Source organism: Somniosus microcephalus, chromosome 20, assembly GCF_052327205.1.
Source record: "Somniosus microcephalus isolate GS21.2 chromosome 20, FLI_Smic_1.0, whole genome shotgun sequence".
NCBI lineage: Eukaryota > Metazoa > Chordata > Chondrichthyes > Squaliformes > Somniosidae > Somniosus > Somniosus microcephalus.
The window spans coordinates 29,065,879-29,084,923 of record NC_141006.1 but is presented as its reverse complement, the minus strand read 5'-3'; the positions used below and the strand labels follow the sequence as shown (position 1 = coordinate 29,084,923).

General features: G+C 45.3%; 1 protein-coding gene across 1 annotated transcript in view; it reads left to right on the top strand.

The window, feature by feature from the left end:
- The window catches only part of LOC147103101 (glutamate receptor ionotropic, kainate 3-like), a 582,747-nt gene that overhangs the window by 493,428 nt on the left and 70,274 nt on the right, over positions 1 to 19,045 (top strand). The window contains exon 13 of the mRNA XM_085962417.1: positions 2,415 to 2,632. Within this exon, the coding sequence (XP_085818543.1) occupies positions 2,415 to 2,632 (218 nt within the window). The remainder of the gene's footprint in view (positions 1 to 2,414; positions 2,633 to 19,045) is intronic.

The window sequence follows — 19,045 nt, the reverse complement described above, 5'->3', positions numbered from 1 at the left end:
AATCCTTCCATGGCAAGAATATCCTTCCTCAGATAAGGCGACCAAAACTGCACACAATACTCAAGATGTGGTCTCACCAAGGCCCTGTACAACAGCAGCAAGACATCCTTGTTCCTGTACTCAAACCCTCTCGTTATGAAGGCCAACATACCATTTGCCTTCTTAACCGCCTGCTGCACCTGCATGCTTACCTTCAGCGACTGGTGCACAAGGACACCCAGGTCTCGTTGCACTTCCCCTTCTCCCAATCTATTGCCATTCAGATAATAATCTGCCTTCCTGTTTTTGCCACCAAAGTGGATAACCTCACATTTATCCATGTTATATTGCATCTGCCATGCTTCTGCCCAATCACCCAACTTGTCCAAATCACTCTGTAGTTTCTCGGCATCCTCCTCACAACACACATGCCCACCCACTTGTGTCACGTGCAAATTTGGAGATATTAGATCTAGTTCCCTTGTCTAGATCATTAATATATACTGTGAATAGCTGGGGTCCAAGGACCGATCCCTGCGGTACCCCACTTGTCACTGCCTGCCACTCGGAAAAAGACCCGTTTATTCCAACTCTTTGCTTTCTATCTGCCAACCAGCTCTCTATCCAAGTCAATACCTTGCCCCCAATCCCATGTGCCTTAACTTTACATGCTATTCTCTTATGTGGGACCTTATCAAAAGTCTTCTGAAAGTCCAAATACACCACATCCACTGGTTCTCCCTTATCTATTTTACCAGTTACAACCTCAAAAAATTCCAGTAGATTAGTCAAGCAAGATTTACCTTTTGTAAATCCATGTTGACTTTGTCCGATCCTGTCACTGTTTTCCAAGTGCTCTGCTGTTACATCTTTTATAATGGACTCTAGCATTTTCCCCACTACCGATATCAGGCTTACCGGTCAGTAATTCCCCATTTTCTCTCTACAACCTTTTTTGAATAGTGGGGTAACATTAGCTACCCTCCAATCCATGGGTACTGTTCCAGATTCCATCGAATGTTGGAAGATGATCAGCAATGCATCTATTATTTCTCGGGCCACTTCCTTAAGTATCCTAGGATGTAGATTATCAGGCCCTGGGGATTGATCAGCCTTCAATCCCATCAATTTCCCTAACACCATTTCCCTACAAATATTGATTTCTTTCAGTTCCTCCCTCTCATCAGACCCTATGTTCCCCGACATTTCTGGGAGGTTATTTGTGTTCTCCTTTGTGAAGACAGAACCAAAATATGTATTTAATTGGTCTGCCATTTCTTTGTTCCCCATTATAAATTCCCCTGATTCTGACTGCAAGGGACCTACGCTTGACTTCACCAATCTTTTTCTTTTCACATATCTATAAAAGCTTTTACAGTCAGTTTTTATGTTGCCTGCAAGCTTACTCTCATATTCTATTTTCCCTTTCTTAATTAATGTCCTCCTTTGTTGAATCCTAAACTGCTCCCAATCCTCTGGATTACTGCTTTTTCTGGCCAATTTATATGACCTCTCCTTGGATCTTATGCTATCCCTAATTTCCCTCGTTAGCCACGGTTGAGTCACCTTTTTTGTTTTATTTTTATGCCAAACTGGGATGAACAAATTCTGTAGTTCATCCATTCGGTCTTTGAATGTTTGCCATTGCCTATCCACCGTTAACCCTTTGAGTGACATTCCTCAATCAATCCTACCCAACTCGCACCTCAGACCATCATAGTTTCCTTTATTTAAATTCAGGACCCTAGTCTCTGAGTCAACTACTTCATTCTCCATCTTAATGAAGAATTCGATCATATTATGATCGCTCCGACCCAAGGGGCCTCGTACAAGATTGCTTGATCATGACTACTGCTCTGTACGTTTAACCGCTGTGAAATAAAACAGCCTCAAACTTCATATCTGGCCTCATCATATCAGCTGTTTTCTCGTCCACCTTCAAAAAGAGCACTTTTAACTAAAAAACATCTTCCTTTTCAGTTATTCTGTTGCGATGCACTTTATGAATAGATACTTCTTCTACATGGATGGAGAAATGTGCTTTCAATTTCCTCCCTGCAGCCTCTCAGTCACTCAGCATTGTGGACGGGAAAAGTCAGCCAAGAGTCACTGCTACGGGCTCCGTCCATGAATCACTCAGTGAACCAAAATAAATGGAATATATCATTAAATGAGACTAAAAGAGTGAGCAAGTGTGCAAGGCTTTTTTGCCCAGTTTTTTATAATGCTAAATTCAGCCCTCCCACTTTTGATGCAGAATATGCCACATTCACATTGCTTTCCCTCATTGAACCCAGCTTTCTTTTTTAAGAAACAAAAAGAGAAATAGTCAGTCCTGCATTTATTTTCGAAAAGCATGTAACAGTTTGTTGTATATCTGTTGTTCGCTAAGTAAATCGTTTTTTTCTTGTTGGCTGATCCTGTGCTTGGTCCAGGTTCTGAACTGATGCCAAAGGCCCTTTCTACCAGGATTATCGGTGGTATATGGTGGTTTTTCACCCTCATCATCATCTCGTCCTACACTGCAAACCTGGCTGCTTTCCTAACAGTTGAGCGCATGGAATCCCCCATAGAGTCAGCCGATGACCTGGCAAAACAAACAAAAATAGAATATGGGGCAGTTAAAGATGGAGCCACCATGATGTTCTTCAAGGTAAGGAGACACGCTCCCTTTAACACAATCACATGTCTTCGAATTTATTCTCATCAATGCGCCTAGACTTCCTTTCAGCTGGGTTTTAATATCATGTCGACAAGTGTTAAAGCATGCATAATGGATTATTTAAATTTATCATCCTTGTTTGAAAGAAAAATTGATGTGAGCTGGTGAGCTTCATGTTGTAAATATGGATGATTTATCAGCAGTTTAAGTGCATTATCGCTTTGCGTTCTGTAAGTTGGTGTCAATGCTATTGTGTTAAAGCTGCAGGGTCATGCAGCTATCTGTTATGGTTTCAAATGTTAATCTATAAGCATGTCTAGTACTGGAAATCACATTCTGAATGGAAGTCCCCCCCTCCCACCACCCCCAAGAAATGTTACTTATCTCTGGATTACGTTTGCAGAACGGCAGGACACGAGCACAAAAATATAAGCCATCAGCAAGAGATTAGAAGATTTCCCCTCACCCCCACAGAGTAGTAGATAGGTAGAGTTCACTTCCATCAAAGGTAGTGGATTGATTGAAATGGTGCCTTAGAAATGATGAATATCTGGTTGAGAGGACTAAAGATTAGATGGATATAGAGAAATCTGTGATTGTGTGATCAAATACTATTTAGCTCTTGTGATGCTGAGACATAGAAACATCAACTGTGGAATACAAATGGTTGAGGAATGAATAATACAGATTAATATTAGCTTCATTAAATTCAGATTCCATGAGCCCAGCATCAAGGAGTCAGCTCCCACCATTTGTCTTGTTAATCTCATTTTTTGGATTCCTGAAAATGTTTTAGCAGCATAAACATCGGGAAATCAACTCATGAACACAGGACTCTCGGAATCTGAATTAACATATAAAAGCACCCTTAATTACATCAGATTGATGCTTTGAAAATGTTGCATAACTACCTTTCGAATTGAGAGAAAACTCGCTCAGAGCCTTATCTTCTTGTAGTTGGGTTGAAAGGAAATTAAATACATTCTGTAGAGCGCACGCGAGACAATTTGTGGTATGCTTGAAGGAGACCATGGACAAGATAGTCTATTCTCATTCCACAACTTCAAACCTTTTTACTACTATGCCATTTTAAAACCACCTCAAGCTGCCATGACCTCTGCTGTTTGACCTCATGCTTCTAGCTTTGTCCTTTAGGAGTTTCAGTGAAGTTGGAGGTCAGCACCATTTTGTATTAAAGCAGATCTTGCCCCAAACCGTGTACAAAAACCTCTACAAATTGATACCATATTTTTTAAGGTAGCGAGTGACGTGGGTGTGTTTAGTCATCTGAGTCCTGTTGATGAGCAATTGCTTTTTGGGTTTGACATAATTTTCCGTCAAAGATTGACCAACTCACATTCAGAATGCAATTATTGTCAGTCTTTACAATCTAGACTTCTCATTGGCTGGAAAACTAGCCTTTAAAATTGGTTTCCAGTCAGTAAGCATTAAACACAGTCCCTCCTATCTGAACAATGGACATTGCAAGCTGGTAGGCACAAAGAAGATAGGTAAAAAAAAAATAGAGTTTAACAGCAGAAAGGGGGCAGAATAGGTAGATTGTGGCGGAGCCACCAAAGGACTCAGAGCGGTTGCACATAATTCCTTTAACAGCAATGTAGTTACTGTCTGTGTCTGTACCTTTAATTACACTGTTTGACTGTACAATGCCAGTTACCTTTACAGCACGTGATGACGTCATGCCGTTAGTCACGTGATGCCCCAACGGCGGGAAGAATGTGATGGCATCATGACGTCACTCTCCTGATCAGGGGATCAGTCCTCGTGGAGCCCTCAAGGAGAGTAGACCTGTTATTGATGTGTTCTAGCAGTTTCCAGTTTAAACTCATTTGTTTCCATTAAAGTTCATTAATTTAATTACCTGAGTCGAACTCAGTCTTTTTGATAGGAACCTCCGTTCCTACATTGGTGACCCCGACTTCTACGAACGATTTTCGTGGAAGATTCGACATGGACACGAACGCCATCACGCTGAAACTGCCACAGTTCTGGGAGCAACAACCAGACGCCTGGTTCATCCAGGCTGAAGCCCAGTTCGCCATTCGGAATATCAACGCGGATCAGACCCATTATTATTACGTGGTCTCCGCCCTCGACAGCGCAACTGCATCCCGGATCATCAGCCTCATCGGTAGTCCTCCTACTGACAACAAGTATGATGCAATTAAGGCGCAGTTGCTTCAGGTTTTTGGGCTATCAAAGTCGGAGTGTGCTCGCTGGCTCATCACGCTGCCCGGCCTCGGGGACCCCAAACCGTCCGAGCTCATGAGCCCTTGGGTGCTGAACCGGAATGTTTCATTTTCCGGGAGCTTTTCCTCTATCAACTGCCTGAACAGGTTCAGGCTGCCCTGGCCAGCTCCGACATTACTGACTGCGCCAAGCTTGCGGCCGAAGCCGATAAGATTTTCATGGTTACCCAGCAGTGCTGCGCGGCCACGAGGTGCCCACCCCCCACAGACGCGGTCCCGGTTTCGCCTACAGCGGGCTGGTGCTCCTACCACACCTGTTTTGGCACGAAAGTATGATGCTGCCTTCCCCCTGCAGTTTTTCGCCAAAAAAAAAAGAAGGCGCAGGCGGCGTCCCTGGCGACGGATGACCATATCTAACAGGCATTCCGCGGTGGCGATGGCCGTCGGTTCTACGGGGAAACTCCTCTATATCACCGATTCCCTCTCGGGCCGCCGTTTCCTTTGTGACACCGGGGCGCAGTGTAGCATTCTACCTGCGTCGAAGCTCGACACGCAGACTGGGAACCTCAGTTTTTCCCTCGTAGCGGCTAATGGCGCAGCTATTCGAACGTTCCGAAAGCGGCGGGTCGAAGTCTGTTTCGGCGGTCAGCGCTTCTTCTGGGATTTCGTCACGGCTACAGTCTCACAGCCTATCCTAGGGGCAGATTTTCTGTGTGCCAACAGCCTGCTAGTCGATGTCCGGCACCGCCGGCTGATCAATGCGGCCACCTTCCACTCGATCCTGTGCTTCCATGGTACCTCCATGGCGCGTTCCATTGCCTGTGCTTTTCCTCCTCCAGATGACTTCACGTGGCTCCTCGGGGAGTTTCCGGAGCTGACAAGGCCCACCTTCTCCTCTTCAGCGACGAAACATGGTGTTGAACATCACATCACCACTACTGGCTCCCCGGTTTATGCATGGACTGGAAGGCTCGAACCCGGCAAGCTTGCAGCTGCGAAGGCGGAGTTCGCCACAATGGAGCGGCTCGGCATCATTAGGCGATCGAACAGTCCCTGGTCTTCGCCTCTCCACATCGTGCCGAAACCAGGCGGCGGCTGGCGGCCATGCGGTGACTACCGACGCCTCAACAACGGCACCACTCCGGATCGGTACCCGATCCCGCATATCCAGGACTTCTCGGCCCACTTGGCGGGAAATACTATCTTCTCTAAAGTCGACCTCGTCCGTGGATATCACCAGGCTCCAGTGCACCCACAAGACGTCCCGAAAACCGCTGTCATCACCCCTTTTGGCCTCTTTGAGTTCCTGCGGATGCCGTTTGGCTTAAAGAACGCAGCACAGGCGTTCCAGCGTTTAATGGACTCCTTTTTTCGGGACCTGCATTTCCTTTTCATCTACCTTGACGACATACTCATCACCAGTGCCAGCAAGGAGGAGCACATCTCCCATTTGCGTTCCCTCTTTCCGCACCTCAGCCAACATGGGTTAATCATCAACCCGGCCAAGTGCCAGTTCGGCCTGCAACAGATCGACTTACTGGGACATCGCATAACATCGGACGGCGCCGTCCCTTTGGCAACAAAAGTTGAGGCGGTTACTTCTTTCCCGCGGCCGTCGACAGTCAAGGCCTTGCAGGAGTTCCTGGGGATGGTCAACTTCTACCACCGTTTCGTCCCCAAGGCGGCTCAACTCATGCAACCCTTGTTCGGGGCCCTCAAGGGCAAGTCCGGTAAAGACCCAATCAGCTGGACAGCTGAAATGATCCGGGCTTTCGGCGACACCAAGAACGCTTTGGCCAACGCAACCATGCTGGCACACCCACTTCCATGTGCTACTATCGCCCTTACCACCGATGCGTCAGACTACACCATCGGTGCGGTGCAAGAACAGTGGGTCAACGGCACGTGGCAACCGCTGGCGTTTTTCAGCCGTCAATTGCGAACAAATGAAAAAAAGTACAGCACCTTCGATAGGGAACTACTGGCCCTTTTCCTTGCCATTCGCCATTTTTGGTTTTTATTGGGGGGCGCCCCTTCACGGCTTTTGTCAACCACAAACCCCTTACGTTCGCCATGACCAAGACCACCGAACCGTGGTCCGCTCGTCAACAACGTCACCTGACGTTCATTTCCGAATTTACTACGGATATTCAACATGTGTCTGGTAAGGACAACCTGGTGGCAGATTGCCTCTCCCGTGCGACGGTCCACGCGGTGCACCTGGGGATCGACTACGCCCTCATGGCGAAAGATCAGGTTTCGGATTCGGAGGTCCAATCATATCGAACCGTTCCCTCCAGCTTCCAAGCGACCGACGTCGTCTTCCAGGACGCAGGTGCCACGCTCCTTTGCGACGTTTCCATGGGAGTTCCTCGTCCCATAGTGCCAGTCGCATGGCGCCGGAGGGTTTTTGATGCCATACACGGGTTGTCGCACCCAGGGATGAAGGCTTCGCAACGGCTTATGTCAGCCAAGTTCGTCTGGAAGGGGATGCACATCGATGTCCGTGACTGGGCTAATACCTGCGTCGTATGCCAGAAGGCCAAAGTCCAGCTTCATGTCAAGGCTCCAGTAGCTGCGTTTACTGTTTCGGAGCGTCGTTTCGACCACGTGCATGTGGACCTCGTGGGGCCGCTTCCGCCTTCTCAGGGTTATACTCATCTCCTTACCATAGTGGACCGCACCACTAGGTGGCCAGAGGCAATTCCTTTGGTTTCCACCACGTCGGCAGACGTCGCTAGAGCTTTCATCTCCTGTTGGGTCGCCCATTACGGAGTACCGGCGGACATCTCCTCTGACCGCGGGCCGCAGTTTTCCTCGGATCTGTGGAATGCTGTGGCTCAGGGGCTCGGTACCAAGCTTCATTGCACCATCGCCTATCATCTGCAGGCAAACGGCCTTTGCGAGCGATTCCACAGGTCGCTTAAAGCCTCTCTTCGGGCCAGTCTTCAAGGCACAGGATGGGTGGACAGTCTCCCATGGGTCCTGTTGGGTCTCCGTACGGCGCCCAAAGATGATCTACAATCGTCTTCAGCTGAACTCGTCTATGGCCAGCCACTCCGGGTGCCAGGAGATTTCCTTCCTTCTCCCACAGAGCCATGGTCCGCCTCCCGGCAACTCGTTCGCCACCAAGAAGCGGCTAGATGCTTTGCCCCGATCCCTATGTCCAATCACGGTTTGCAGACCTCCTACGTACCACCGGGACTGAAGACTGTGGAGTATGTCTTCATCCGACACGACGCTCACCGGGATCCGCTCAAGCCCCCTTACACTGGTCCTTTCCACGTCATCGAACCGGGTGACAAATCCTTTTTGGTCGACGTAGGAGGGAAACCGGATCACATCTCGGTGGACCGCTTGAAGCTGGCTCACCTGGACCTGGACCACCCTGTGATAGTCGCTCAACCACCCAAAAGTGGCCGACCGCCCGTGGCCGCCGCACCTGATCAACCAAAGTCACCTGGCAACCCGTCTGCACTCGCCGCGCCTGCTCAGCCGCCACCGACTGCCAACGCGTCCGCCGGTCGTCAACTTCCTCTACCAGGGTATCGAAGTCGATCGGACAGGCCCATCAGGCCTCCTCCTCGCCTCACCTTTTCTGTTAAAGACAATTCTGGGGGGGCGCATGTGGCGGAGCCACCAAAGGACTCAGAGCGGTTGTACATAATTCCTTTAACAGCAATGTAGTTACTGCCTGTGCCTGTACCTTTAATTACACTGTTTGACTGTACAATGCCAGTTACCTTTACAGCACGTGATGACGTCATGCCGTTAGTCACGTGATGCCCCAACGGCGGGAAGAACGTGATGACATCATGACATCACTCTCCTGATCAGGGGATCAGTCCTCATGGAGCCCTCAAAAAGAATAGACCTGTTATTGATGTGTCCTAGCAGTTTCCAGTTTAAACTCGTTTGTTTTCATTAAAGTTCATTAATTTAATTACCTGAGTCGAACTCAGTCTTTTTGATAGGAACCTCCGTTCCTACAAGATTCAAATTTTAGATTATATAAGGGGCATGATTTGGAAAACAGAAAAAATTAGAGAACATAGGGCATAAAATATTTTAAAAATTAGTAAAATTGCGGTTTAGGTGATGCATTGTCTAGTGTTAGTACTACAATAATAAAGCTATTCCTGGTCTTTGAGTAGCCTCATGCAGAAAAACAAATAAAAACACTTGGCCCTGGGAGACAGAGATTACTCTTATACCAGCCACATAAATACTGTGGCTACAAGAGCAGGTCAGAGACTGGGTATTCTGCGGCGAGTGGCTCACCTCCTGACTCCCCAAAGTCTTTCCACCATCTACAAGGCACAAGTAAGGAATGTGATGGAATACTCTCCACTTGCCTGGATGAGTGCAGCTCAAACAACACTCAAGCTCAACACCATCCAGGACAAAGCAGCCCGCTTGATTGGCACCCCATCCACCACCTTAAACATTCACTCCCTCCACCACCGGAGCACCGTGGCTGCAGTGTGTACCATCTACAAGATGCACTGCAGCAACTCGCCAAGGCTTCTTCGACAGCACCTCCCAAACCTGTGACCGTTACCACCTAGAAGGACAAGGGCAGCAAGCACATGGGAACACCACCACCTCCAAGTCCCCCTGCAAGTCACACACCATCCTGATTTGGAAATATATCGCTGTTGCTTCATCATCGCTGGGTCAAAACCCTGGAACTCCCTCCCTAACAGCACTGTGGGAGCACCTTTACCTCATGGACTGCAGCGGTTCAAGAAGGTGGCTCACCACCACCTTCTCAAGGGCAATTAGGGATGGGCAATAACTGCTGGCCTTGCCAGTGACGCCCACATCCCATGAATGAATTAAAAAAAAATATGGCAGCCTGAAGGTTAATTGTGCTTTTCCCAACATGTATTTACATCTGGCTACTTTACAAAAAAGTAACCAGATGTTGTAAATAAGTGTTGGGAAAAACACAATATGCTGGATAATGTGTATCCACTTAACTTTTCTAGGTTAGCAGCTGACAATAGTGATAAACTAAAATGTACTGTCTAAGCTCAGGGACTTAGTCTCCAGGGTGATAAGGTCATCAAGGTAAATCTAATGGTGTAGGAATTAACGAATTCCTACGAATAACGGAGATCGACACAAGAGAACAATCAAACAGGTCTTTACTCAACGGAGATGCCACGAGGACTGACTGGGCAGTCCCGTGGTTTGCGACGTGACGTCATCGCGTTTGCCTGCGTTTTCCCGCGCTCTTAAAGGGGCAGTTGGCTGAGGAAAATCTCGCGGAATAGGAAACATTCCCGTTCTGAGCCCAGGAGTGTGAGCATTTGGCTCATCAACTCTGAAGGCTTGGAGTTCCCGAGCCCGGGCATAGCGAGTAATCGACGGGCGCGCTCCGATTTCGTGAGCCCGAAAACCTGCAGTAACCGCGCTTTGAGGGTTTCATACTTGCGCTCCGTTGGGGGGTTTTCGAGGAGGCTGACAATCCGAGAGGCGGTAGAGCTGTTGAGTGCGGAGACCACATAAAGATACTTGGCCTGATCCGCATCGATGTTCCTCAGGGCGAACTGGGCCTCGACCTGAATAAACCACGAGGGTGCTTGCTGCTCCCAGAACTGCGGTAGCTTCAGCGAAACGGTGTTTGCTTCCATGCTGTGTTCTTCTTTTGTGAAAACGTTCACAAAAACAGGGTCACCAATGTAGGAATTAACGAATTCCTACGAATAACGGAGATCGACACAAGAGAACAATCAAACAAGTCTTTACTCAACGGAGATGCCACAAGGACTGCCTGGGCAGTCCCGTGGTTTGCGACGTGACGTCATCACGTTTGCCCGCGTTTTCCCACGCTCTTAAAGGGGCCACGCCCCGTATATGCAAACTCCATATACAAAACACAGTAATACCTAACACAATGGCACAGGTTTAGGCTGGTGTTAGAACATTGTTAAAGAGAATTATATACAGTTAGCCAGAGTCATTCAGTGGTTCTGCCACAATGGAACTGTTAACAGAAGCTGCATTCATATTTTGAAGGGGAAGTAATGAAGGTTTTCATTGGCTTTGGTGCATCAAACTAATGTTTGAAAAGACAACATAAACAACTGAGTTCCAGGATAAATCCCTCTGTACATAGATAATTATTCTAGTGTAAATAATGGATAGCACTTAACCCAGAGCATGTTACAAGGCAATGACACATTGAGGGGCTTGTGTGAGATCATAAATGGTGATCATAAACCTGCCCAGCAACTCTGAGCAAGAACATTAATGTAAAATGGGAGTGCAAAATTGCATTTTTGATGTCTTTTTCATTTTCTTTCGTGCTCAGCGAAGTGAGGGACACTCGTACTGGGAAATGGAATGGTTCCAATTCACTCGTCCAGTATTGGCCTCTTCTGGGTGCAACGTAACACTCCCAGGTACAGGGTAAAGCTCCCTCAGTACGGGTTAGATACAGAGTAAAGCTTCCTCTACACTGTCCCATCAAACATTCCCGGGGCAGATACAGCATTCGCAGAACAGATGCAGAGTAAAGAAGTCCTTACCACATAAAATGAATACAGGTAGTGCTTTTAGGGATGATTTGACTCCGTTGTGGGTAAAAGAAAATTTGATCGGTGACATATGGCAGTTCCCACAGTCAAATGATTGTGATTCAGCCACACTGATACCAAGTTTCATTTCAGAGTCTGAACCTGCACCCACTCAATAGCCACGTTCCAGCGCAGGTCACTGGACAGTGATCAGGAGTGTGAATCCTGGCTGATATTCCCAGGAGAGCCGTGGCCAATTTAGGCACTCCTACTGAGATCAGTTATCTCAGCACAGAGCAGTAACAGGACCCAGCGCCTTCCAGGCTCGTAACACACAGCATTGAAATTTACCCACAAGCAGACCTCATTCATCACCGTGAACCCGCACAAACATTTAGCGCAGATGTGATATGCAAACACTAAGCTTGAGTGAAATTATAAAACAACCCTCAAATTTCACTTGTTATTTCTGTTAGGGAAGATCAGTAGACGAAGCTGGGAGTTGATTTCTGCAAGTGTAGAAACCTGGAATTTTGAAATCACTTCATCGTTTAAATACCTGTCACGCTGCAGTGTTAAAGTCGTAGGTATCCCCATTAGAACTTTGTTTATGGGTTCAATATAGAGTGGTTTATTGCTCCAATGATTTCAGAGGCTTGTGCAATCACTCACAGTATGGTTGTATATGACTTCAAACTGCACCGTAAGAAGGTTGCCTAGATTCTGTTTACGGCAGAGGGAATAATATTCTTTGTAACAATAAAATAGCAAAGTGGTTTATATATCTATTACAAAACAATAAAAGGATCATTAGAATTCTTGGATTAATCTTGGTTGCTACAAATAACACAAGTGGCTCAATTCCTTATTATTATGGGCACCTGCACAAGGTTGGTTCAGTGGATTGTGAGATAACAGAAATCAGCGCTGAATGTACAGCTGTAAATTTTTAAATCTTAGAGTTGTGGCACAAATCATTACCAAAGTTAGATTTAGAAACATAGAAAAATTGGAGCAGGAGTAGGCCATTCGGCCCTTCGAGCCTGCTCCACCATTCAATATGATCATGGCTGATCATCTATCTCAATACCATATTCCTGCTCTCTCCCCATATCCCTTGATGCCTTTTGTGTCTAGAAATCTATCTATCTCCTTCTTAAATATATTTAGTGACTTGGACTCCACAGCCTTCTGTGGTAGAGAATTCCACAGGTTCACCACCCTCTGAGTGAAGAAATTTCTCCTCATCTCAGTCCTAAATGTCCTACCCCGTATCCTGAGAATGTAACTCCTCGTTCTAGACCCCCCCAGTCAGGGGAAACATCCTCGCTGCATCTACCCTGTCAAGCCCTGTCAGAATTTTATACGTTTCAATGAGATCCCCTCTCTTCTAAACTCTAGTGAATACAGGCCTAGTTGACTCAATCTCTCCTCATACGACAGTCCTGCTATTCCAGGAATCAGTCTGGTGAGCCTTCGCTACACTCCCTCTATGGCAAGTATAGCCTTTCTTAGGTAAGGAGACCAAAACTGCACACAGTACTCCAGGTGTGGCCTCACCAAGGCCCTGTATAACTGTAGTAAGACATCCTTGCCCCTGTACTCAAATCCTTTTGCAATGAAGGCCAATCTACCATTTGACTTCCTAACTGCCTGCTGCACCTGCATGTTTGCTTTCAGTGACTGGTGTACAAGGACACCCAGGTCCCTTTGTACATCAACATTTCCCAATCTACCACCATTTAAATAATACTGTGCCTTTCTGTTTTTCCTACCGAAGTGGATAACTTCACATTTATCCACGTTATACTGCATCTGCCATGTATTTGCCCACTCACTCAACTTGTCTAAATCACCTTGAAGCCTCTTTGCATCCTCCTCACAACTCACAATCCCACCTAGTTCCTTGTCGTCAGCAAATTTGGAAATATTACATTTGGTTCCCTCATCCAAATCATTGATATATTTTGTGAATAGCTGGGGTCCAAGCACTGATCCCTGCGGTACCCCACTAGTCACCGCCTGCCACCTCAAAAAAGACCCATTTATTCCTACTCTGTTTCCTGTCTGATAACCAATTTTCAATCTATGCCAGTATATTACCCCAATCCCATGTGCTTTAAATTTGCACACTAACCTCTTATGCAGGACTTTATCAAAGGCCTTCTGAAAACCCAAATACACCACATCCACTGGTTCTCCCTTATCTATTCTACCAGTTACATCCTCAAAAAACTCCAGTAGGTTTGTCAAACATGATTTCTCTTTCATAAATCCATGTTGACTTTGTCTAATCCCGTTGATATTTTCAAAGTGTCCTGTTTTCACATCCTTTATAATAGACTCTAGCATTTTCCCTACGACTGATGTTAGGCTAACCGGTCTGTAGTTCCCGGTTTACTCCCTTCCCTCCTTTTCTAAATAGTGGGGTTACACTTGCCATCCTCCAATCTGCTTTCCTAGAATCATAAAGCACAGAAAGAGGCCATTCAGCCCATCGTGCCTGTGCCGGCTCTTTGAAAGAGCTATCTAATTAGTCTCACTCCCCCCTGCTCTTTCCCCATATAGCCCTGCAATTTTTTTTTCCTTTTCAAGTATATGTCCAATTCCCTTTTGAAAGTTAGTGATAAATCTGCTTCCTCCACCCTTTCAGGCAGTGCATTCCAGTTCATCATAACTTGCTGGTAAAAAAAAACATTTCTCCTCGCCTTTCCTCTGGTTCTTTTGCCAATTATCTCAAATTTGTGTCTTCTGGTTACCGGCCCTCCTGCCAAGTGGAAACAATTTCCTCTTAGTTATTCTATCAAAACCCTTCATAATTTTGAACACCTCCATTAACTCTCCCCTTAATCTTCTCTGCGCTAAGGAAAGCAATCCCAGGTTCGCCAGTCTCTCCTCCTGACCAGTGTCAGGAAGAATGGCTGTAGACACCACTAGTGCGGTAACTATAATTTTTGCTTGACCAAAAGAAGTAGGAAGGTGACGTCCTGTCACATTACTGCCAATGCTGCTCTGTAAATGGCCACTGAAATGTCAGATGTTGGCTGCCTTGGATGGCTCTCTCTCAAGATTGTTCCCTCACTCTCCATGGGGAAGCTTTTAACCTCTGCTCAACAACTCCCACAACAGCTTGACTGAGATAATGAACTCAGTATGGCATTCAGAATTGTGGACACAGCGAACGGTAGATCAGGGTGTTGAAATGCTGCCTTATGGATAGAATTGGCAATAAATTAGGACCATATTTCCTTGGCAATTGTAAATCAGGCATGGATACCAATGTCAAATGAGGGAGAACCTGTATACTTAGAGTTCTGCGCGCGATACAAAGATACCAGCTCTGAGGGCAGCAAAACTGCACCTGCGTGTATTCAGTGCAATTGAAGAAAGTAACCACATTTCAGGTGCCATATTATACAATACAAATCCCCGTTAGAACTGGCAATTGCAGCAAGAATCAAGTTACTGCTGGCACAACGACTTATTAAATTCAAACCCACTAAGGTCGTGACTGAGACTGCAGCTGCCATGGACTCAGTCGCAACTAAAGTCAGGCACTAGGACAGGCTCCTTGACTCCTGAGCTCCATTTCAGCAGCCTTCTGAGTTTTTCCAAAGTGAGGTTACACAACAGAACCTAAATAAGCGAAAGTTAAATATTTTCCAGTCCAGTTTGTGAATGGTTTGAAATAAGTTTGAAATGAAAAAACTTAATGAAAAACGGATAACACAATACGCAAGAGGAAACTGCAACTCTTGGAAAGACTATTTTGTTTCCTTGTGATTCTGTGCCAACCTATCATTCTTTGAGTCACAATTAATGTACTCCCACGTGTCCTAAAAAGTCATAAGAAATGTAATTACTTGGCTGGTAGCCAGCTCTCATATACCTCCTCTCGAAGACTACTTACTGAGGTCGAATGTTATTTAATGTGCATTGGTGCAAATGCATTACCCAATGCTGATCTACAACACAAACCTTATCCTCTTCAGACTCCCCTGTTTTGTGCAATATATTTAATTTCTGGTTATCGGCTAAAGAGAGGACAGAGCCAGCGCTCTTCTCCTTTATTCTTCTGAAAGTACTGTCTCATGCTGGGGTACAGTTCCATGGGTACTGGCAGACATCCAACACCTCACCCAAGTGCCCTTTCTTCATGCATGAGCCTAGATAATGAACATGGGCAGGCTGTTTGACTATCGAGGGCATTACAGCTGAGCTTGGTTCTATCCATACCTTCCTGTCCACACACACCTTTCCAGTAGGAGTCACTCGATTGGGATCAGGAGTGGGAACCCAGCCTCGTCTATCCCTCTCTATAGTCAAGGATTGTGGAGACTCGTTTTGAATTTGCCATGTGAAACCGTTCCCTTCTTAATACCTCTAAAATTCTGCTCCTTTAACATATAAGCATGCACAAAATGGCCAAGTTCATTACTATTATATATCTGAAATCAGTGGTTCGTGCTGCTGTAAGGCACAGTTTGAAGTCAGGGGAGGGGGGGATGAGCAGGCACCAATGCACTAAAAACATTAATGGACCATGTTTGCTGGTGACAAAATTACAAGTATATGACAATAAATGATCAGTGATTCACAAAACGGAACAGATGTGCCTAAACCTAGATATAGTTTACAACCTACAAGACAGTCTCATGCTGGAGAGAGAGTTAACACAGGAAACAGGAAACTGTAAAGTAAGGGAAAAGGCCAATTGCCCTTTTTGATTGATCTCAATCCCATTTTGCCATCGTCTCTCAGGAAGCACATCCAGTCTATAGAACAAACTTATTTTATATGTTTCAATGGTCTTTCATGATAACTGGTTCCTGTTATCTGCTACACTTTGTATGGAATGATTCGGCCTTGATTGCCATTTCCTAGAATTTCCTGATTTCTGAGTTATACTTGTAGATTATTATACACACCGGGTAACATTGGTGCTGGCCACTGCAAGGTTGCCTCTTGCAGAGTTATTAAGTCAGAATTTTTATTGTGATGAAAGCCATGCTCAGTTACATAGAATTACATACATAGATTTTACAGCACGGGAACAGGCCATTCGGCCCAACTAGTCTATGCCAACTTTCATGCTGCACACGAGCCTCCTCACCTCTTTTGATCGCAGCCTATCAGCATATTCTTCAATTCCTTTCTCCCTGATGTGTTTATCTAGCTTCCCCTTAAATGTATCTATGCTATTTGCCTCAACTAGCAAGTTCCACATTCTAACAATTCTCTGGGTAAAGAAATTTCTCCGGAATTGTTTTTTGGATTCATAAGTGGCTATCTTATATTTATGACCCCTAGTTTTGGACTCCCCCACAAGCAGAATCATCTTCTCTACATCTACTCTATTAAAGCCCTTCGTAATTTTAAAGGCCTCTATTAGGTCACCCCTCGGCCTTCTATTCTCTAAAGAAGAGTCCCAGCCTGTTCAGTCTCTCCTGATAGCTATTTATCAATTAGATTTCTGCTTTGAGCGACAGAATGTAAACTTGAGATTCCGCACACTGCACGAACTCGTCACGACTGTGATGTTTTGAGAAGATGCTGATTGAAAGCCAGCACGTGTCCCTCCGCCCTCCCCCGGGAGGAGAAGGTCACAAGATGTGTCACCAACTGGGGCTGCTCCCATTCTCTTCCTAGCAGTCCACTGCACAGCAGTACTGACAAAGGCCAGAGACCGCGTCATCCACCTGTCTGTGCTGTCCAGGGGTGGTGTGTGATACCACAGAGGTTGTAAGGCAGAACATAATGGGTTTCCTTAGAAAAAGGAATAAAATTCCGTATAGCTGAAGAAGGATCAAGCCGTATCCATTCACTGTACGTTCCAATATTCATATATGCCTGAGCTAGATACAGTATTAGTGATGCATAGAATTGATTGAAATCAGTAATCATTTCAAATAACTTAATTGATTATGCAAATTTCCAGCTAACAGAACAGCAAAAGCTGTTAGAAAATCAAAAGGTAGAAAAATAATAAAAGGAACACTGAACATATTGGGAGAAGTCGGAACATACAGCAGCCAAATTCACAGGCTGTGCATCCAGTCCTGAGAGAGCGAAGTTGCAGCTGTGGGTGTCACATTTGGTAAATAGTGAAATGCGTGAAGCGGCACTGTATAATTAGAATGCCTGCGCAGTTGGTGCTATTTCAGGACGAATATTTCAGCATAGTGCAGCGGACAAAATGATCAGCAGCTCCACTGCCGCTTTATTGCGTATGTCGGAATGTTACACCTTTATAAAATTGTTTTTTAATTTACATGATATCCTATTAATATAGAGAATGTTACAGTGTAATGCAATGTGTTACAGGGTTATAATACTCCTGTGTATGATGCATACAGTACTGTGAAAATCCTGTAGCAACTAGGTGTGCTTTATATATGTTTTACCTCAGGAACAGTGTTATTGCAGAATATATAGAGTTTTTTTTTATCCCTATAACAGGCTCTGTATCTAGAACAAAACATCTGGAAGTTCCATGCGATGTAGGTGTTCATGACGTTTTCTCTTTGTATTGCTATTTTCAAAATAACAATGTAATCTGGTTAAAAGGTTTGGAAAAGACAGATTTAATGGTTCATTTTGTTCCTTTGTGCTTTGGTTCTAACAAGTGTTAATTGCTTTCTGATGGAAACAAACGTTCTAGTGATTAGGATAAGAGATTCTCTCAATGAAGTGTGAAAAATATGCATTATTTTGGATGGTTTATATCATATATACCAGGTGTAAGCATGTTAATTCTCTTCAGAACAGATTGCATTATGTAACAATATGGGATTGTACAATATTACTACATCTCCTGTGGCATTCCTCACAACATAGCTCACAAATCACTGCAGTATGAGAGCCCACGGGGCCTCTGTCTAATTGGCTGTCCCCCCGCCACACCCTCCCATTTTCTCTCTTCCCCTCCTTCAACATGGTGTTTCCCCTCTCTGTTGAAATTCTGCCAGTTGGATATTTAATCCCCTCTCTTCTTACCTACCCCTACCCTGCTTAACAGAATCTCTCTCTCTTTCCCTGAATAGAGTGTCTCGTTCTCCCTTCCTCCCAAATAGGGCCTCTCTCTTTCTCTGCCCCACCTCAACCGGGTCCCAAAAAAGGTTTCTCTCTCTCTCCCTCCCTCAAAACAGCCTATCTTCTCCTCACTACTCCACAGGACCTAGCTCCATTCTTTCTCTTCTGTCCTGCTCCCTAGACTCCATCATTGCTGAACTCAAGTTTGGCAGAGTTTCAGGATATTTGCAGCACGGTGATCATTAAACCCAAAATATTTTATTAATCATTGCAGAACACATAAATATATACCTTTGGAGCAAGACAGCTTTATTTAATGCCAGTCAAACAAATGATTTCTGCATTCTTTCCCTATATTCTTTTTGATTCTGTATTCTATCTGTGGTTTCGATGCTTTCTTTCATTCCCTCGTTCTCTGTTTATACAGTTTTTTCCAGTTCTGGGTAAATTTTCTGAGTCAGTGCTCCAGGCTCAGAGGTTTAGTCAGCAGTAGAGCCGATTGGACGACTGGGCGTGGAGGGCAGTATTCATGGCCATCCTAACTCTACTCATTAAAATTAAATCAACCAACTTGTAAAATGTATTCCATTTTCTTTCTCTTTCTCAGCGTGTTTGTTTTGATCCCTGTTTGCTCATCT